The sequence below is a fragment of the Carya illinoinensis genome, chromosome 16, assembly GCF_018687715.1.
Source record: "Carya illinoinensis cultivar Pawnee chromosome 16, C.illinoinensisPawnee_v1, whole genome shotgun sequence".
Lineage (NCBI taxonomy): Eukaryota > Viridiplantae > Streptophyta > Magnoliopsida > Fagales > Juglandaceae > Carya > Carya illinoinensis.
In genome coordinates, this window is record NC_056767.1 from 27,097,149 (window position 1) to 27,115,969 (window position 18,821).

The 18,821-nt window shown below is 37.5% G+C and overlaps 1 protein-coding gene and 1 pseudogene across 3 annotated transcripts; both read right to left on the minus strand.

Moving 5' to 3' along the window:
* Positions 1–458: 458 nt before the first annotated feature.
* On the minus strand, positions 459–4,593 carry LOC122299548 (pentatricopeptide repeat-containing protein At1g73400, mitochondrial). 3 transcript variants are annotated; one of them, XM_043109916.1, is made up of 3 exons: positions 2,583–4,593; positions 1,963–2,465; positions 459–954 (listed from the first exon to the last, which is right to left on the minus strand). In XM_043109916.1, the coding sequence occupies exon 1, from the start codon at positions 4,462–4,464 to the stop codon at positions 2,734–2,736; it is 1,731 nt and encodes a 576-aa protein (XP_042965850.1). In that variant the 5' UTR covers positions 4,465–4,593; the 3' UTR covers positions 459–954; positions 1,963–2,465; positions 2,583–2,733. The 3 variants fall into 3 exon arrangements, with proteins under 3 accessions (XP_042965850.1, XP_042965849.1, XP_042965848.1); XM_043109915.1 differs by having other exon boundaries at positions 1,963–2,201; positions 2,300–4,593; XM_043109914.1 differs by having other exon boundaries at positions 1,963–4,593.
* An 8,531-nt stretch (positions 4,594–13,124) lies between these two features.
* Positions 13,125–16,967, minus strand: LOC122299356 (annotated as a pseudogene).
* Between the last annotated feature and the right edge of the window lie 1,854 nt (positions 16,968–18,821).

Sequence of the window (18,821 nt, forward strand, 5' to 3'; positions counted from 1 at the left end):
TCAACAATTTGAAACTAGTTCGACCAGAACTGAACCGGCCAACGTCAATTTCTTCTATTTTCTATAGCCAACCGACCAGTTCTTCACTCGTTCTAACCAGTTCCTGACTCCGGCGGCTGGTTCCCATCAGTGACAATTGATCCCGTCAGTTCCTGTACACTCCTATTTTTCATGGTGTGATCCACTTCTTTATAAAGGGCATATACAAGGCTTGTGCATTATCATTTCTCAGATTTTAATATCTAAACACTACAATGTCCATTTTTTCTAGTTGGTGTAAAACCTTCCAGAAGATAAGCTCTATATGGCGGCCATCTTCAATTTGACATCTTCAATTTTTCTAAAAGAAAAACAAATGCAGTAAGGCATAAGCAACTGCATGATAAGACTGAGTTTGTTGAAACCACCATCCTTGTTATCGTATTTTAAACCAATTCTTAAGTGATAGATTATATGAAGAAAATATAAATTTTTCAGAAACTTTATTGAGGGCATTATTTTCACAGAGGGAACATATAAATGAAAGCACCAAAAATGAATTATTTTGACAAACAGAATTCATTCTCTACACCAGAGGTAATATGTGCTTCCACTTAAGACAATCAATTGCCTTCTCTTCTGTACATCACAAATTTCTTGTCATTTGATAGGCCAGTTTCTAATTAAATATTAGACCCGTTCAAGAGCAATAAGTCTATTCTACCTAGCATCAAATAGAACAAAGTGGTGTTCCCAGCTTAAATCCAGCCTCGCATTATTTCAGATTGGCCTGCTGAAGTTTAGTGTAACATATATTTCTCATATTCTTTGAAGGCTGACAATTCAACTTCCTGACTCCTGAGTGCACGAACAATATGCCACAAATGTGTGGCCATTTCAGAAGGAACCAGGATTAAAACAAGTTATTCTCATGTGTTTGACTGCCTTCTGCTCACTCCTGTCCCCTAAAATGATCTGTATGAGAAGACAAAAAGAATGAAAAAAAGATCAGATCATTCCTGTCAAGACTTGCAGTTATGCAGTTCTAAGTACAGTATCAGCCAGCAAGTTTCAAGTTAATTCTTCAGTTTTATATATTATAAATAGGTTTAAAAAGAAATGCTTGTTCCCATTCTGCCCTATGTTCAGAACTCATTGTCAAACAATCTGCGTCCAAGATCACAATTTTAAGTTGACAAGCAATTTGCATCCATGTGCTCAATCCCTTCTCAAAATATCGATTAAAAGATTGGAAACCTAATCAACAGACTCCATTATTTAGATCATCTGGTGGTATTTCAGTTTAGCTGTGTGATCTCCTCTTAGTGTGTGATTGTTCCTATTTGTTCCAAGGATGGGTGGAAGAGTGATTTCAAACATAAAACATAGCAATGTTAGACAAAGTACAAGACAACATTTAACACTAGTTCACCATATGTTGAGTTGGATAAAGATGTAGAGACAGTATTCATAATTCCAGATGATAGGTTGGACAATACGAGGGAGGGAGTGGACAGAGATGACTCTAATGAGTTATGGTAGCAACAAGCTGCCCCAGAAATTCTCAGCATTTTCAGCTAATATCAACAACCATAAAATATGTAAACAACGTATATGTGCTTCCGAAGCCCATCAGTTAAATATTTAGGTAAAAAACACACCTGGGTAGACACCGTAGACTGTTGATGGGCCTAAAAGCGATGAAAAGTAGAATTTCCTCAAGTATGCCACTCATAACCATAAACACAGACAGGACAAGTTGTGAAGTTCGCATACAAAATTTTAACAATATTAAAACCAACTCATGCCATTTTGGGGGGGGGGGGGGGGGGGGGGGGGGGGGTGGGGTTTGGGGTGTGGAACAAAAGAACAAAAGACAGAATAAGAATGAAGACGTGATCAAAATCAGAAAAATGACATAAAGAACTCGTTCACGAATCAAAGACAAAATATACAATAAAGTCGTATCGACTATCTACATACCTATCGTTGAAATTATTGACATCCTGCTGCATCAATGCAGTCTCCAAGAAAATTATTTATGAAGTTTCAGTAAAAACTACAAGCTTTTGAATTCGATTTCTTCGTCAGGACTGGTTTGTCACCAAGAGCGATAACCTTCACTGCAGATAGAGACCTGACATAGAAACACATGTCCATGGAAGACATGTGCCTCAATGCTAAAAAGTAGAAACACGGTATTGGCTCATGATCCCACCTTGCTGACACGTAGCATCCAAAACAAGAATTACAAAACAGGATGTGTCAGTATGAAAGTTTAAAACCACTCTCAACTATATTATAACTTTCAGGACATTACCAGTCTTGCACAAATGGGAGATTTTCAGACGAATTAGAGAGATATTGAGTTGTAGGTCAACCCGCACTTTACTGCCAAGAAATAGAACCTGGGAAAGAAGGCAGCTGCACTTTTTGCATTTTCCAAGGAAGGTAGCTGCTCCACCGGATGGTAGCTCAATCTCATCCTGTGAAGCAGTGAAATGTAGAGAATCTGAAATCACACCAACAGCAAAAGCGCTACTCTGCTGGGCTGGCACCACACTGAGACGAAAGTTAGGGGAACAAACTATGGAATTAGATACCTTAGTAGTACTAGCAGTAAACTAGAAGAGTACTTTCAGCAATACAACCATTTGGCATGATGAGGCAGCACCAACAGTTCAAAAATATCGCAATGGATGATCTCCACAAAGACACTGAAAAGATAGTTAGATGGCTAATCTAGAAATCTCATTACTTTCCTCTCAAACTCATGCTCTTTCGCTTCTGGTTGAGTGCAATACGTCTTCCCATAGCAGAATTGTAGAACTTTCTCATATGCTCCGAGAGCCGGTGGATGGCACGGAGATCACCAATCACAGAAAGTTGCATCAAAAATGAATCAAACATCCGATATGGCAATTTCATTCCCTTGTTCACCACGTCTTCCAAAAGGGAACATGCATCTTCAACCTTGTTACAACGGAAAAGCCCATCAATCATCAAGCTATAAGTATCCATATCTTGTGGACAGCCTCTCTTATCCATCTCATGCCAAGTCTCAAACGCCCCATCAGTATCTGCCATCTCAAAAAACATTGAAATCAGCATATTATAGGTCTGCACACTAGGCACACAATCCATGTCAAGCATTCTTCCATAAAGCCTGAGTGCTTCATCACTCTTTTTATTGTCACAAAGGACTTTGAGAAAACAGTTGTAAGTAACGATATCCGGGGGGTAACCTTTATTTCCCATCTCTTCTAAGAATTTGTACGCTTCCTCAATCTTTCCAGCCAAACACATCCCTTCTATCACTTCCTTGTATGTAGTAACATCAGGAAGGCAACCACTGTTTATCATATGCCCTAGAAGTTTAAAGCACTCCTCCATTCTATCATTCTGGACAAGAGCCACAATCATGATTGCATAAGTTTTAGCAGTAGGCGAAGACAGAGTGGAACCTTTCGTTCTCATGAAATCAAAGAGTTCAGCTGCTTCTGTCACCATCCCTGCTTTGCAAAAGGAATCAATAGCAGTATTGTACGTAAAATTATCAGGAGTATGACCCAATTCAATCATTTCTTCAAGTACTCTCATTCCTCTAGTTGGGTTTCTAACTCTACACCACCCAAAAAACAATATGTTATAAGTGTTAGCATCAGGCTTAACCTTGTTCTTCACCTTCTTAAACATGGCTTCAGCATCCTCGACCAAACTGCACTTGCACAAAGCATCCAACAGCAAGTTAAAAGCATTGATCTCCGGCTGCGTCTTCACCCTTATCCTCTTCTTCTTGGCAAATTTATGCAAATAGGTCAGATGTTTTTCGGTGTAATCTCTCAAAATTTTCAACAGAACTTCTACGGGAACCGTGTTCTTGTCGCGCCTCTTCATGTAATCCAGTAAATCGCAAACAATTCGAAACTGCTTCACCTTATATTTTGTATTAGACAGGATATCAATCATATCATTATACGCCCGAGACTCGTGGGCATAGTTTTCTCGATGCCCCGCCCACGTAAAAAATCTAAACGCTATTTTCTCCTCGAACCGAAGCCTACGAATAACCTCAACCACTAATTCATTCGTCAACTCTACACCAACTTGGTCAAGAGCCTTCTCCATATTCTTATACGCACTAGAGTTATCGATGACAGCATTGTACAACCTATCGACATCACTTTCCAAACATTTATCCTCTTTCTCAACATCCTTGCCGCTAAGATCAAAACTTGGACCAATAGGGACAGCCTCTGAACAAAACCGCCGCGCGAACACCATGAACCCCGCAAGAGGATTCAAGGGAAACGACAGTTTGACAGACTCCGAACAAGGTGTTCGTAGAAATGACGTAGAGAAAATAAAATCAGCTAAATGACATTTCTGTTCAACTGAGGGATTAATATTAAAGCTGCGGATTGAGAAAGAGTCTGAAGGGTTTCTGAATCTGATCGCAGATAAATGTTTACAGAGCCTCCTCATCTCGGAAGCAGCCGAGAGGGGCTTACAAAGATACGACCGTTTTGAGGTTCAAGGAGGAAGAGAAGGAAATAGAGAGGGTATTCTTAGGGACAAGGAAATGGGCCGTGATGGTCGTGGAGATGTCTCTTTTACCATTGACTTGCGGCCCATGGCAATTTTGAGAGGGAGGAAAGGATTCCCGGTTTCATTCTTCAAATAAAAATAATGACAAAGGATACAATTATTTTACAACCAATAGTAGTATCAATGCTTTTATGAATTGGCACTTCTGTCTCCTTGAATTTGGAAATGATTTATGCAATTTTATAATATATAAATCTTGTACATTCTTTTTAAAGAAAATAGAAAAAATACGTGATTCGCGTAAAGAAAAAAAATCAATATTTTCACGATAGATTATATTTTTAAAAAAAAAAAATATGCTAGATTTGTACAATTTAAAATTATATCTAGCATTCCTCGATTGAGATATTCATTTTAATTGTTCTCTATTTGAAATAGAATTGTAATAAAGTTATTTAGTATGTTGAATATCTATTGTTACTTCATACTCAAGAATAAAAGATAATATAATTATTCACACTAAATAAGTCACATCTAGTTATACTAAACCCTAGGAGTTGGTTCAAGTGATAAAAACTTTAGACTTGGGGTATACTCTCCTTAAGTCTAAAGTTCAAATCATTTTGGGTACAAACAATTTCTAGAAATTATCGAACTAGGAGATTTTTTCTTTAGATTACTCGATGTACACTTGCGATAAATTCCTTACCAGGTCTGTATATTCCAAGAAGAGAAATACTTTTTGAAGTCGGGAGATGCAGTCGGCGTGCAGTCGGCTATAAAAAAAAAATTAATACGGGACCTACATGAAAAAAAAAAATTATTTTTATAACTTTTTATAATTCATGTAGGTCCCCTTGAATATAAAAATATTTTTTTATAATTTTTTTTTATTCATTCTGTACAGCCGACTGCACGCCGACTGCATGTAGCGACTGTATGTAGCAAAGTTGTTCCCAGAATTAGTAAGAATATTATTCTTGGGAAACCAGTGCCAATTAAAAAAAAAAAAAGTGTTATACCAATTGATTGGCTCATTATGATAATCACTAAAATAGAAGAAAAATGTTTTATGCAATCGAGTGGGAGAGTCGGCACACAATTGTGGCCCACGTGAATGTGTTTTATTTTCTTGACATTTACAAAACACACCGTTTTGACAAGAACAACCCCTTCTTCCTTGTATTCTCCTTCATCACAAACCTCCCTTCTTCCCTTCACAAAACCTTAGGTAGAAATCATCAGTTCCAATCCTACCAACCAATTCGGTCAAGCACAATTTTTTTTTAACAATAAAACCAGCTCCATAGCCTATTAATCCAAAAAATTCAACACTATGCAGCATGAAGCACTCTAAGCTCCATTTCAAAGTGACGTGCCCAGCTCACACAAATACGTGCAAATCCTTCACAAATCTTGCTATCATTCGTTTGATACCTTGATTTTTCGCCCTGGGTTTCCGAAAGAGGGAGGAAAAGAAAAGATCGGCTTGTGCTACACAGAACTAAGTTTCAAAAATATATTTGTGTGTTTTGGATATTTGCAATGTGCAGTGACTACAGTCCTGCTGGAGAAAAGGGGGCAAGATTAATGGTAATAACGAACCATGGAGAGAGAGAGAGAGAGAGAGAGAGAGAGAGAGAGAGAGAGAGAGAGGGGGGGTTGAAGAGACAAAATGGGGAGTCGAAAGTTGTAACAGTTATGTTGTATGCTTCTTTCAGTTTTATTTCATTTTCCTTCTGTTTATTTTTTAAAATTTCATATAATGCTACATCAGCTGGTTGCATGGCGATTGCAATCTACCGACTGCTTGCAGAAGAACTGTAAATAGAAATTGGCATAAGAAGACTAGGAGGATGGTACCTACACTTTTCTCTAATAATCTCACACATTCGAGTGATATGTATCAGATGTTTCCTCAGGCAATACCTCATCATTGTTGTACATGTAAAAATGATAGTAAAGATCATAGGACATGTCAAAGGACATGCACGTCTAATTAATGGTAATTTTCAATGGCTTATATATATTATGTGGAAGCTTAGAACCTTGCCACCAACACCACTATGAACAAGATCATTATTCGAATGCACTTACAATCATCTCTCAGATCTACAAATTTCACTATTCTGAAGTAAATGACATCCCATTAATCCATATCAAACTCCATCAACCATCATTTCCATTTAAATGAATAAAACCCATCCAAGAATTAAAATGAAGTATGAGTAGATTGCAAGTAAAATGATTGAAGAAGTAGAGGTGAAAACCGATGTCTTCGCACTGTTTTTAGACAAAATCGACACCAACTGGCGCTGTGTAGGAATGAAGAGTCACCTACCGTAACCAGTCAATGGGGAGGAGGAAAACCAGCCGTCTCAACTCTGGCAGTTCTCTGTCGATTCTCGACCGGTTTTTACCCCTAGAGGCGATCTAAGCCTAAGAGACTAGAGAGAGAGAGAGAGTTGCAAAGGAGAGAGAGAAAGCTACTGCAACTAAAACAAAGAAGAAGAAACTAAATGTAGAAGACGATCCCATATCGCAACATGTTACGGGCTAAACTCAGAGAATCTGCAAAGGAGTTGCAGGGAAGATGCTGGGAATTGTTGTAGCACGGGGAAGAGAAGTGACAGTTAAATCTGTTAGCAAATGAAGTGCTGCGTTTTGAAGAGAATGAAGTGGACGTGAAGTGGTGTCGTTTAGTTTAATAGAACGGCGTCGTTTGTTGTATTCAGAAATGTAATAATTGTAGAGTCTTTTGATACGCAACGTTTTGTGTTTCTTTTATGTACAAAGGCCGTTAAGGCCGTTACAGAGGGAGGAGATGAAACTCTATAAAAGGAAGGGAAACAACGGAAAGGATATCAAGAACTAAATTCAGAATCAATTCTTCTCTTCATTCTTCTCTCTTTTCTTCATCATTTTCTGGAGATTGACTATCTCGAAATAAGTCACATTTGGGTCCGTAACAATTTTGGTATCTAGAGCCATGGCAGAAGGAACTCGGTCCTATGCTCAAGTGGTGGACTCTCTAAACCAATTGAGACAGCAACAAGATCGTCAGCAGAAGCAGTTGGAGGATACTATTGCAGTGTTAATGCAGCAACAAGAAGTTGCAAGAATGGATAGAGAGAACCAAGAAAAGAAGTTTAATGAGCTGTTTCAACAGATTTCAAGAATTTCAATCAATACACCACCTGGTATTGAGGGGGCAGAGGTGCATGAAGGAATGGGTGAGGTGAATCATCGTGAGAATCAAATGGACAATTTTGACAGAACCCTTACTAAGGGAATTAAACTGGAGTTTCCAAGATTCAATGGCAGGAACCCCTCTGCATGGATTTACAGAACCAACCAGTATTTTCTGTATCATCAAGTTCCTCCTGGTCAGAGGATATTTTTTGCTTCTTTTCATATGGATGATGGAGCATTGGTGTGGTTTCAAAATGCTAGTGAAGCTGGGGTATTTTGTACTTGGGAAGAATTTGTTAAGGCACTTCATACTCGGTTTGGGTCAACTTCTTATGATGATCCTATGGAATCTCTTACGAGGCTTAAGCAAAGGGGAACAGTCACTAGTTACAAAGCAGAATTTGAAGTTTTGTCTAACAGAATTCGTGGAGTTTCAGAAAACAATAAACTCAGTTGTTTCTTGAGTGGCTTGCGTGATGAGATAAGGTTACCAGTGAGGATGCTGAATCCTACCAACCTTAATGATGCATTTGGGTTGGCAAAAATTCAAGAAGAATGCGTGTGGAGCACTAGGAGACAGTGGAGAAATAGCAATCTGGATTTTGTACAATCTAGTGCAAGTAACACCTTCAAGCAGGCTCAATCTGGATCAATCTTGGGTACTCCTAAGTTTCAGCCCTTGTCCAAGATTCCAGTACAAAAGATAACTGAATCACAAATGCAAGAACGTAGAAAGAAAGGCTTATGCTATTTCTGTGATGAGAAATATAAATTTGGTCATAAGTGTGAGAAGCCAAAGCTTTATTTGCTGGAAAGTATGGATTGGCCTACTAGTCTTGAGGAGGATGTGTGTCCTGAAGAAGACCAGCAGCCTGAGTTAGTAGAAAATGAAAGGGAAGATGAGCCACAAATTGCTTCCATTTCTTTTCATGCTTTGGGAGGAGCAACAAGTCCTCAAACTATGAGAGTTGTTGGAAGAATTCGAAAGAAATGGGTGGTTATCTTAATTGACACTGGCAGTACCCATAACTTTGTGGATACTGCAGTAATTTCCAAGTGTGGTTTAAGAATACAGCAGTCTCAATCAGTACCAGTGAAGGTGGCAAATGGAGATGTGTTGTTGAGTGATGGGAAGTGCACTGATGTGGAGCTGCAAATACAAGGTACAAAATTCAATCTGGACTTTTTTACTCTCTCTTTAGGAGGATGTGATATTGTTTTGGGGGTACAATGGCTCCTATCATTGGGGCCAGTCCTTTGGGACTTTGTTCAAATGAAGATGGAATTTACCTATAAAGGGGTAGTCACTTGTCTTAAGGGCTTACCCTTTAACCATACTTCTGTGCTTGATGACAAGGAAGTATGTAAGCTCTCTTCTATGGAGACCAAAGGGGTATTTCTACAAATGATTTCTGTTAATCCTGAGAAAGAACAGAAAGTGAGTTCTGAAATTTCTGATTTGTTATCTCAATTTGGGAAAGTTTTTTAAGAGCCTAAAGGGTTACCACCTAGAAGGAGTCAGGATCACAGAATTCAATTAAAAGAAGGATCAATACCTATAAGTGTTAAACCATATAGGTATCCCTTTTATCAGAAGACGGAAATAGAGAAGATTGTTTCTGAGTTGATGCAGTCAGGAGTTATAAGGCCTAGCCAATCTCCATTTTCTTCACCTGTAATTTTAGTGAGGAAAGCTGATGGTACTTGGAGAATGTGTATGGATTACAGACTCCTTAACCAAGCTACAGTTAAGGACAAATATCCAATCCCGGTTGTAGATGAGCTGTTGGATGAACTCTCTGGTGCAACAATTTTTTCTAAATTGGATTTGAGGAGTGGGTATCATCAGATTCGAATGAAGGAAGAGGATATTGAGAAAACTGCTTTTAGAACTCATGAAGGTCATTATGAGTTCCTTGTGATGCCATTTGGACTCACTAATGCACCTTCCACCTTTCAAGGTCTTATGAATGATGTCTTTAGGCCTTTCTTGAGAAACTTTGTCATTGTTTTTTTTTTATGATATACTGGTGTATAGCAAGGATCCTGTTTCTCATTTGCAGCATCTTACAATTGTGTTGCAAACATTGGAGAGTCATCAACTATATGCAAAGAAAAGTAAATGCAAGTTTGCTTCTTCTGAGATAGAATATTTAGGTCATGTAATTTCTGAAGAGGGAGTGAAAGCTGACCCTAAGAAATTAGAATCCATGATCAAATGGCCTATTCCAAAAAATGTGAAATCCTTGAGGGGTTTCTTGGGGTTGACTGGGTATTACAGGAAATTTATAAAGCATTATGGCCAAATTGCATCCCCATTGACTGAACTATTGAAAAAAGACAGTTTTAAATGGTCTGAAAAGGCTACTGAGGCATTTGCAGAGTTGAAGTTGGCTGTTTCAAGTCCTCCTGTATTAAGTCTACCAGATTTCACTCAGCCCTTTGTAATAGAGTGTGATGCGTGTGGTAGTGGAGTTGGGGCTGTATTAATGCAGAAACAGAAACCTTTGGCTTTTTTAAGTCAGGCTTTGAAGGGTAGAAATCTTTTGTTATCTACCTATGAAAAAGAACTTTTAGCCCTAGTAATTGCAGTAAAAAAATGGAGACCCTATCTACTTGGAGGCTCATTTGTGGTTCGAACTGATCATCATAGTCTGAAGTTTTTGCTTGAGCAAAAAGTGGGCACTCCTGCACAGCAGAAATGGATATCAAAGCTAATGGGCTATGATTTTACAATTGAATACAAGAGGGGAGTAGAAAACAAGGTTGCTGATGCCTTGTCAAGGAAAGACAATAATGAAGACACTTTATCATTATCTGTAATATCATTTCCTAACCCTTCTTGGATGCAAGAATTAAAAAATGCTTATGATTCTGATGAGGTGGTGCATCAAGTACTCGATGGTTTGAAGGGCGGACATCCTCAACATTCCTCCTTTAGCCTTAAACATGACATTCTGTTTAGAAAAAACAGAATTTATGTACCAGATGTTGCTGAAATAAAAATGAAGATTTTGCAGTTTCTACATGCCAGCCCTAGTGCAGGCCATTCAGGGTTTCATAAGTCATTACAGAGGGCCAGATCTCAGTTCTATTGGCCAGGCATGAAAGGTGATATGAAGAAGTTCATAAGGGAGTGTGAAGTTTGTCAAAGGAACAAAATGGAGAACACTAAGCCTGCTGGAATGCTGCAGCCTCTTCCAATTCCACAAACAGTTTGGACTGATATCTCCATGGATTTTGTGGAGGGATTGCCTAGTTCAAAAGGGTATTCTGTTATCATGGTGGTAGTTGATAGACTTTCAAAGTATGCACATTTTATACCTGTGAAACACCCTTTCACTGCCTCTACCATTGCCTCTTTGTTTATGATTAATATTTTCAAACTTCATGGGATGCCTAAGAGTATAGTTTCTGATCGGGGTTCCACCTTTATTAGTTCCTTTTGGAAAGAATTTTTTAAATTGCAAGGAGTTGTGCTTTCTTATACTTCTGCATACCATCCACAAAGTGATGGCCAAACAGAAGCTGTCAATAAAACATTGGAGCAGTATCTCAGATGTTTTTCTGGTGATAAACCAAGAGGGTGGGCTGATTGGCTACCTTTAGCTGAGTGGTGGTATAATACCACAACTCATTCATCAACAAAGATGACTCCTTATGAAGTGGTGTATGGAGTTCCTCCAACAAAGTTACAAGCTTATGTACCAGGGCTGACTGATAATCCAGGAGTGGATGAGAATTTAAAGACAAGACAGCAGATCTCAGAGTTGTTACATGCGAATTTGGTGGCTGCTCAAGATAGAATGAAACTGTTTTATGACAAGCATCGAACTGAAAGAGAGTTTCAAGTTGGTGACTGGGTTTATTTGAGGTTACAACCTTACAAGCAGCATTCAGTAGCCCTGAGAAAGAACTTCAAGCTGTCTCCACGATTTTATGGCCCTTTCTTAGTGACTCAGAGGGTTGGGAAGTTGGCATATAGGTTGGAATTACCTGCTACAGCTCAAATACATCCTGTATTTCATGTATCTGCTTTGAAGAAAAAAATAGGCCATAATGTTTCACCTCTCACAACTCCACCTCCAGTAGATGTTTATGGAGACTTAAGGCCTGAACCTGAAGAAATTCTTCTTCGTCGTAGCAGACCAGTCAATAATAGAGCCCTTGTGGAAGTTTTAATTAAGTGGCAAGGAATGACAGCAGAAGAGGCAACTTGGGAACCATACTGGAAATTAAGAGAGGCATTCCCTCACCTTGTGGGCAAGGTGTTATAAATGGGGAGGGTATGTTACGGGCTAAACTCAGAGAATCTGCAAAGGAGTTGCAGGGAAGATGCTGGGAATTGTTGTAGCACGGGGAAGAGAAGTGACAGTTAAATCTGTTAGCAAATGAAGTGCTGCGTTTTGAAGAGAATGAAGTGGACGTGAAGTGGTGTCGTTTAGTTTAATAGAACGGCGTCGTTTGTTGTATTCAGAAATGTAATAATTGTAGAGTCTTTTGATACGCAACGTTTTGTGTTTCTTTTATGTACAAAGGCCGTTAAGGCCGTTACAGAGGGAGGAGATGAAAGTCTATAAAAGGAAGGGAAACAACGGAAAGGATATCAAGAACTGAATTTAGAATCAATTCTTCTCTTCATTCTTCTCTCTTTTCTTCATCATTTTCTGGAGATTGATTATCTCGAAATAAGTCACATTTGGGTCCGTAACACAACAATGCCGTTTGGTTTAAAATCAAACGGCATCACTTCAAACATTTTATTTTTAGGCGTATTTTATGAAACGAAACTTCGTTGTTTCAACTAGTGTTATATAATATATGGAAAAAAATGTTGTTTTGGAGTAAGTATATTAAAAAAAAAATGTGTATAACATAGTCCGATTCAGCGGTCTGGTCCAGCTTCAAACCGAGATTGAATCGTTGAATTTCGGTTTTCTCCATTTTCCATCGCACACTGACTGGTTCTCTACCAGTTCCCAACACAGTCAGTCGGTTCTCGTTGGTGGCAGCCGGTTTCATCGATTCCTATATAGCCCTGTGAAGAAGTGGAAGTGTTGAAGTGATAAGATTAATTGCAAACAAAATATCTGAGTTTTCATATTTTTGCAATTCCTGGTGATATCCATCAATCTCTTATTAGAAAACTATTGGGAAGTTATATGTCAATACGACTGATTAGCTAACACGTAGCATCAATATCCATGTGAGCCATGTAGCAGCCTCTCCGATTAATTTTCTAACGAGAGAATGACAGAAAGTCTCGAATTGCAAAAACATGAAAATTTTAGTATTAATTTGGTGAAAATTGTAAAAATATAAAAACTCGGGTAATGATTTGGCAGAAATCCTTGTTAACTCCTCACAAATCCAAAACTCCTTTCTGGGCAGTACAGTCTCTATACTTTAGCAGTACGAAAGATTTTATTTATGAACACCACATATCACAGAATCATCAAACCCAAATAACATATAACTTAACACGCAGCAAATGTGATTAACAAATAGAAAGCATCTGAGCTGCCTGCAAAAGGATAGAGCTTCGGTTTACTAGCAAACCCCAGCTTTCCGACCCTCCACAAATCGCCTCCAGTGGGCGATTACCTCCTTGGTCTCTTTCACTCTCTTCTTAACATGCATTTCGCCGCCTCCATCCGCGCTCTGTGTCTCCTCATCAATAGCCGTGATGTGAGCAGCTTTGGTGGATTCACGGCTGGGAAGTGTGTCCAACTCCTTCACAACTCTATCAATGTCTGCAACAAGTCTCTCGGCCAGGCTCCTGCTGAAATCCTCCCTAACCACTATGCGAAGGACGGCAATGTGTTGGGCATCAGGCGCCATTGTGTAGGCTGGAACTATCCACCCGAACCTTCTCAAGCTATCTGATATCTCAAACACTGTGTGTTTGCTGCTGTCTTTCAGCGAGAAGGCTACCAGGGGAACTCCAACATCCTTGGAAACAATGTCAAATCTCCCCATTTTCTCTATTCCTTCTTTCAGCACTCTGGCATTAGCCATGCAATTTTCCATGATGTTCTTGTAACCCTTTTATAGATAACATCAAAACACAAAACTAAATAAAATTACAGAATAAAACATGGGATCTTATTATATTGAACAGTGTTCTCTTGAGACTTCTAAATGTAAGATAATAGATTCAGAATGAAAGACAGTTACCTCGAAGCCCAGCCGTATAAGCTGGTAATATTGAGCAATTATTTGACTAGAACCTGCCAGAATTGAAAGTGTTAGAAAAATAAATGAACACCAAAAACAAAAAACAAAAAAACAAAAAAGAGTGAAAACTGCATGGCTAATGCCAGAACTTGACTAAAATTAAATGATTGATGAGAAAATGTGCCGAGTTCAAGTCCTGTCGTTAACACATCTGGTGGCATGAGATGAACATTTTAGATTATAAAGCTAAACCCATATAAGCAAGTGGTTTAATCTGATAACTACTAATATAAAGCTATTAAAATGTTGGTAGATATAACTCAGCACCAGAATTGAAGACGGACACGAGCTAAGAAGAGTACATTTTATCGAATTGAGAGTGTTCCACTTTCAAGCCGGTGTAGAAGACACATCCTCCACACCGACATGAGAAAATTTGATTTGTAAGAAAATAAAATCTTCCGCATCGTATTTTTGTATGCATGTGTACTAATGTTATTACCTTTGGAGAAGTTGAGGGTGAATGTGGGTTGATCAGAACCAAGATAGTTGATGTGGAAGACAAGCTCTTCTGGCAAATCTTCTTGGGTCCTCCAAACAACCCAGCCAACACCAGGGTAGACAAGCCCATACTTGTGACCACTGACATTTATGCTCTTCACTAAAGGCAACCGGAAGTCCCACTCCAGATCAGGATAAAGGAATGGTGCTATGAACCCTCCACTGGCAGCATCAACGTGAATTGGGGTGTCCCACCCTGTCTCCTTGTTCTTTTTTGTAAGGAGTTCGTGAAGGAGCTTCACATTCTCAAACTCCCCAGTTAAGGTTGATCCCAGAATTGCTGCAACACAGATGGTGTTCTCATCCACCATCTCAACTGCTTTCACTGGATTCATCACTTAATATCCCTCTGAAAGTTTTATCTCCTTCAGCTCAACCTCAAAGTACCTAGCAAACTTCTCCCAGCAAACCTGTGAAGCACATATATATAGCTCAGTTTAGTTCGTCCTGAACTAAAAACCTCTTTCTTGGGTTGCAACCCGTTTGGATTATGAATTAAATAATTAAATTCATCTATTTCCATCCGTGATGATTTAAAATGATACAAGAGTAGATGATCTAAGTTCATTCAACCTAAAATACTTATTAAATTACGAGTTTTGCTACATACAAACACAGTTACGCACTAATCTGTGTACCAACACTGATTTATTCATACTTAAAATTTAAATTAACACTATTTTCAATAAAATCTACTTTTTGACCAATCACATCACATTGATGTACAGATTAGTGCATTGCAACTATACTTTTCCTTAAATTACATACCCACCTGCACATTAGCACCAGTGACTATGTTGGGCTTATCATATGGCTTGCCCTCTGATTTTCTCTTGGCCTGCCACTTTCTTTTAAAAGCTAGACCAGCCAGCATGATCGCCTCTGATGACCCCACGGTACCCACGCCCACAGCAGTTTCAGCTTCCCCAATAGGAGCATTGAATAGGTGGGCTATCATATTCACGCACCGGTTCTGCAGATTTGAGTTCTACTCATCAATCTTTTTGTAGTTAACCAAGAACAAAAAAGACTTAAAAATGTCAACATTTTCACACCCACCTTCGTAAACAATATTTGATTCTTTACTGATGTCTGGAAATGCTTATTTTAGAATTAATAGGTTACATTATTTAAGAGAAAATCATGTGAAGTACAGGTTGCTACCCAACTTAGGGAGCTAAGAGCAACACAGTTCCCACAAAAGCCATGTGCCATTTACACCGGTCCAGGTCCATGATCCAAAAACCAAAACAAATAAAAAGCACCCACAAAGGAAAAGTAAATACTACAGATCTTGATCTGTGCTTATCACTCTTAAGAGCATCCGCATCAGTCATGTAGGCATCCTATTCTTTTACACAAGTTTTGACTAATTTCAGATCTTTTAGCCTGCATGCTTTCATCTAAGTTAATAGCCAAGTTTGTATGGAGTTGTAGAATGGGCAATTTATTAAAAAAATATTATTTTCTCTCTCCATAAAAGATCTGAATGTAGCCCTGGCAATTAATTAAAAAAACTTTTTTTATGTCTTTGATGTATTTTTATGTGTTTGTGTAATTTACAATTTGATCTAATTCGATGCATGTTTGATGTTTTGTATTTTCTGGATATAATTAATTGTATATATGTTGGTGTTTTTTAAAATTATGAAAATGAAAATGGAGCTGATTTGGTGGATTTAAATATATATTAAAATAATAAATAAATATTAATAATTTATTATTATACAGAAAAATATAGCTAATCCAATCATCCGGTTTCCTATAAGTTAGTGAGTTTTGCATATCTTTATTGCGTGAAAGCGATGGAGGGGAGAGGGTAGACCTGGAGTTCAGTGGTGACAGGGTACTCGTCCATGTCAACATAGTTCTTGTTCATGGAGGCCATCATGAGCTGCTCACACTCAGGCTCCATCCAAGTGGTCACAAAAGACGCCAAGTTCAGCCTCGGCGTTCCGTCCAGCATCAACTCATCGTTAATAATCTGATACGCCGCTTCTTTTGGTATCGAATTCTCCGGCATCTTGAACCTTCAACCATGAAAATATAAATATAAATTACAAAAAACATCAGCACAACTTAGCATCTTCGTTTTCTCTCGTAAATTCCCGAGAAACAAACAGATCAGAGAGGGAGATGAAAAACCCAAAGCAACTTACTTGGGAACGGGCGCTCGTGCATATCTAGAAGCATATGTATAGTGCAACATCTCGCTGGCCCGGGGGTCCGGGATCGTCGTTGTAAGCACCATTTCTTACCCTTTTTCTTTTTTTCTCGCTCCCAAAGAGACGCGGGGTTTCTTCAGAGAACAACGTGTGGCAGAGAGATCAGAACTGCTGAGGGGATCTTGGCTAGCTTCCTGTTTGGCTTTGGCCTTTTTATTGTAGTCGATGGTGAAAGACGAAAGAGAGGAGAAGACACTGTTTTCTTTTCGTTTTGGCTATCTCCGGGAGTGGTCTGTCGCGTATATAGTGCAAAGATAAGGTAGTCCCTTGTCCCCCACTCTCACCGAATAATTCTCTTGCTGGCAGATGAGTCTTCATTGTTACTCATTTCCTTTTGGAAGTCAAAAAAATAAATAAAAATACGTGTAAATTAATTAAATATTATTAATCAAATTTTTGGATGGTATGTCTTGTGTAACAACTTAAAAATACAATAACTCTTTAATAAAAAATAAATTTATAAAATAATTCATTTTGATGCGATAATTATTATATAATTTATATAAAAAAATTCATATAATTTAATACATCATATCAATTTATATTAATTTACAATTTTATTTTCATAATGAGAAATTATATCTATAGCTATAGAGTATGCAAATCTTGAGAAAATAAATAAATAAATATAAAATTCACAAGAAAATTTTATTTCTTTAATGATGAAATGAGTAGACAGAAATTACACATTACAAGACTATATTTAATATTACTTTTTCATAATATGTTTTGGTTTATTGACCAAAAAATATTTTTTAAATAATTATTTTTAATTTAAAAGTTACGTAAAATAAATTATAATATGTCATATCAATAATAAGGATGTTTACGAATGACCAAATGGATAACAGTACTATTGGTCTCTTGATAAATGATGAGCAATGGATATAATTGGACTTATTCTATGTGTTTGCTTTTTTATTTTATGTTTTATAGTTTGAATAAAAACTTTAGACCATTCTTAATCATGTGAAGTGTGAACCATTTGTGAGATATTAATGTGGCATGAAATTACATTTTAGTAATGATCAATGTCATGGACTTTTCGATCTAGTACTCCATGGTTTTTTTGACTTTTGAGTTTTGTGGATTGTGAATTCTCATCCTCTTATTCACCTCATTTAATTCAATAATTGAAAGTGTCAGAAAATTGGTTGGGTTGGTGAAAGGGTAAGAACATTTTTCTATTTTAGTTTGGTAAATGGAATTAATTGCCTTTTTTTCCTTTTCGATTGGTATGGGATTTGTTTATAGAAAAAATCTACACAACCTTCCAACACCCTAACATCCCACCTTTTTTCAATTTTTTAATATTTTTTTAATATTTTTTTTTGAATTTATTCTTTTTAAATTAATTTAATTATTTTATTCATTATTTATATATTAAATATTTGATTAAAAATAAAATAATAAAAATTAAAAAAAAGGTAGGGTGTTGGGGTGTTGGGAGGTTGTGTAGCAAAACCCTTGTTTCTATGAATCATGAAATGTAAAATGTGTTAAGTAGCTTTTTATAATCTATATAACAATTCTTCATCGTAGAAATCACATTAGTTTTTAATCTTTAGCTTGAACCATAAAATAATAATAATAATAATAATAATAATAACAACAACAACAACAACAGAACATATGAACATTATTGGAGAGGATATTCTAACAGGGTAAACCCGAATGGACCTGGACCGTTTGACAAGCCCATGGCCCACCTCGTCTCGCTAAGTGAAGCTCAGCCCCTTTCTAAGGGAGATCTGACTCACCACCAATACTGACTGGATAAACATCCAAATGTGATATGGGATTAAAATAGTTATCATTTCAAATAAATATGAAATGAAACTCTCATCCTTAGGTTTGAATTTCGAATAACAGATTAGTCCGTTATCACACAATAATAAAAACATTTTAGGAGCTCTATGTAAATGAGGAATCCTGGTATGTAAAAGGGGATCTGATTGTTTTTGGTATTTTAGAGATCATTTGACCACTAACTTAGACATCGGAGGCGTTCCCTCAAACCCCTAAACCGTCTTACTCTTTGATTGCAGATGATCGTGAGTTGGTAGTAATGAAACACGTCCATAACAATTATTATAAATAAAATTGAATTAGGTTAATTTTAGATAATGAATTGAGATG

What these genes read in the sequence shown, in the direction of transcription:
- LOC122299548 (XM_043109916.1), bottom strand. Translation starts at nt 4,464, where the DNA reads ATGAGGAGGCTCTGTAAACATTTATCTGCGATCAGATTCAGAAACCCT.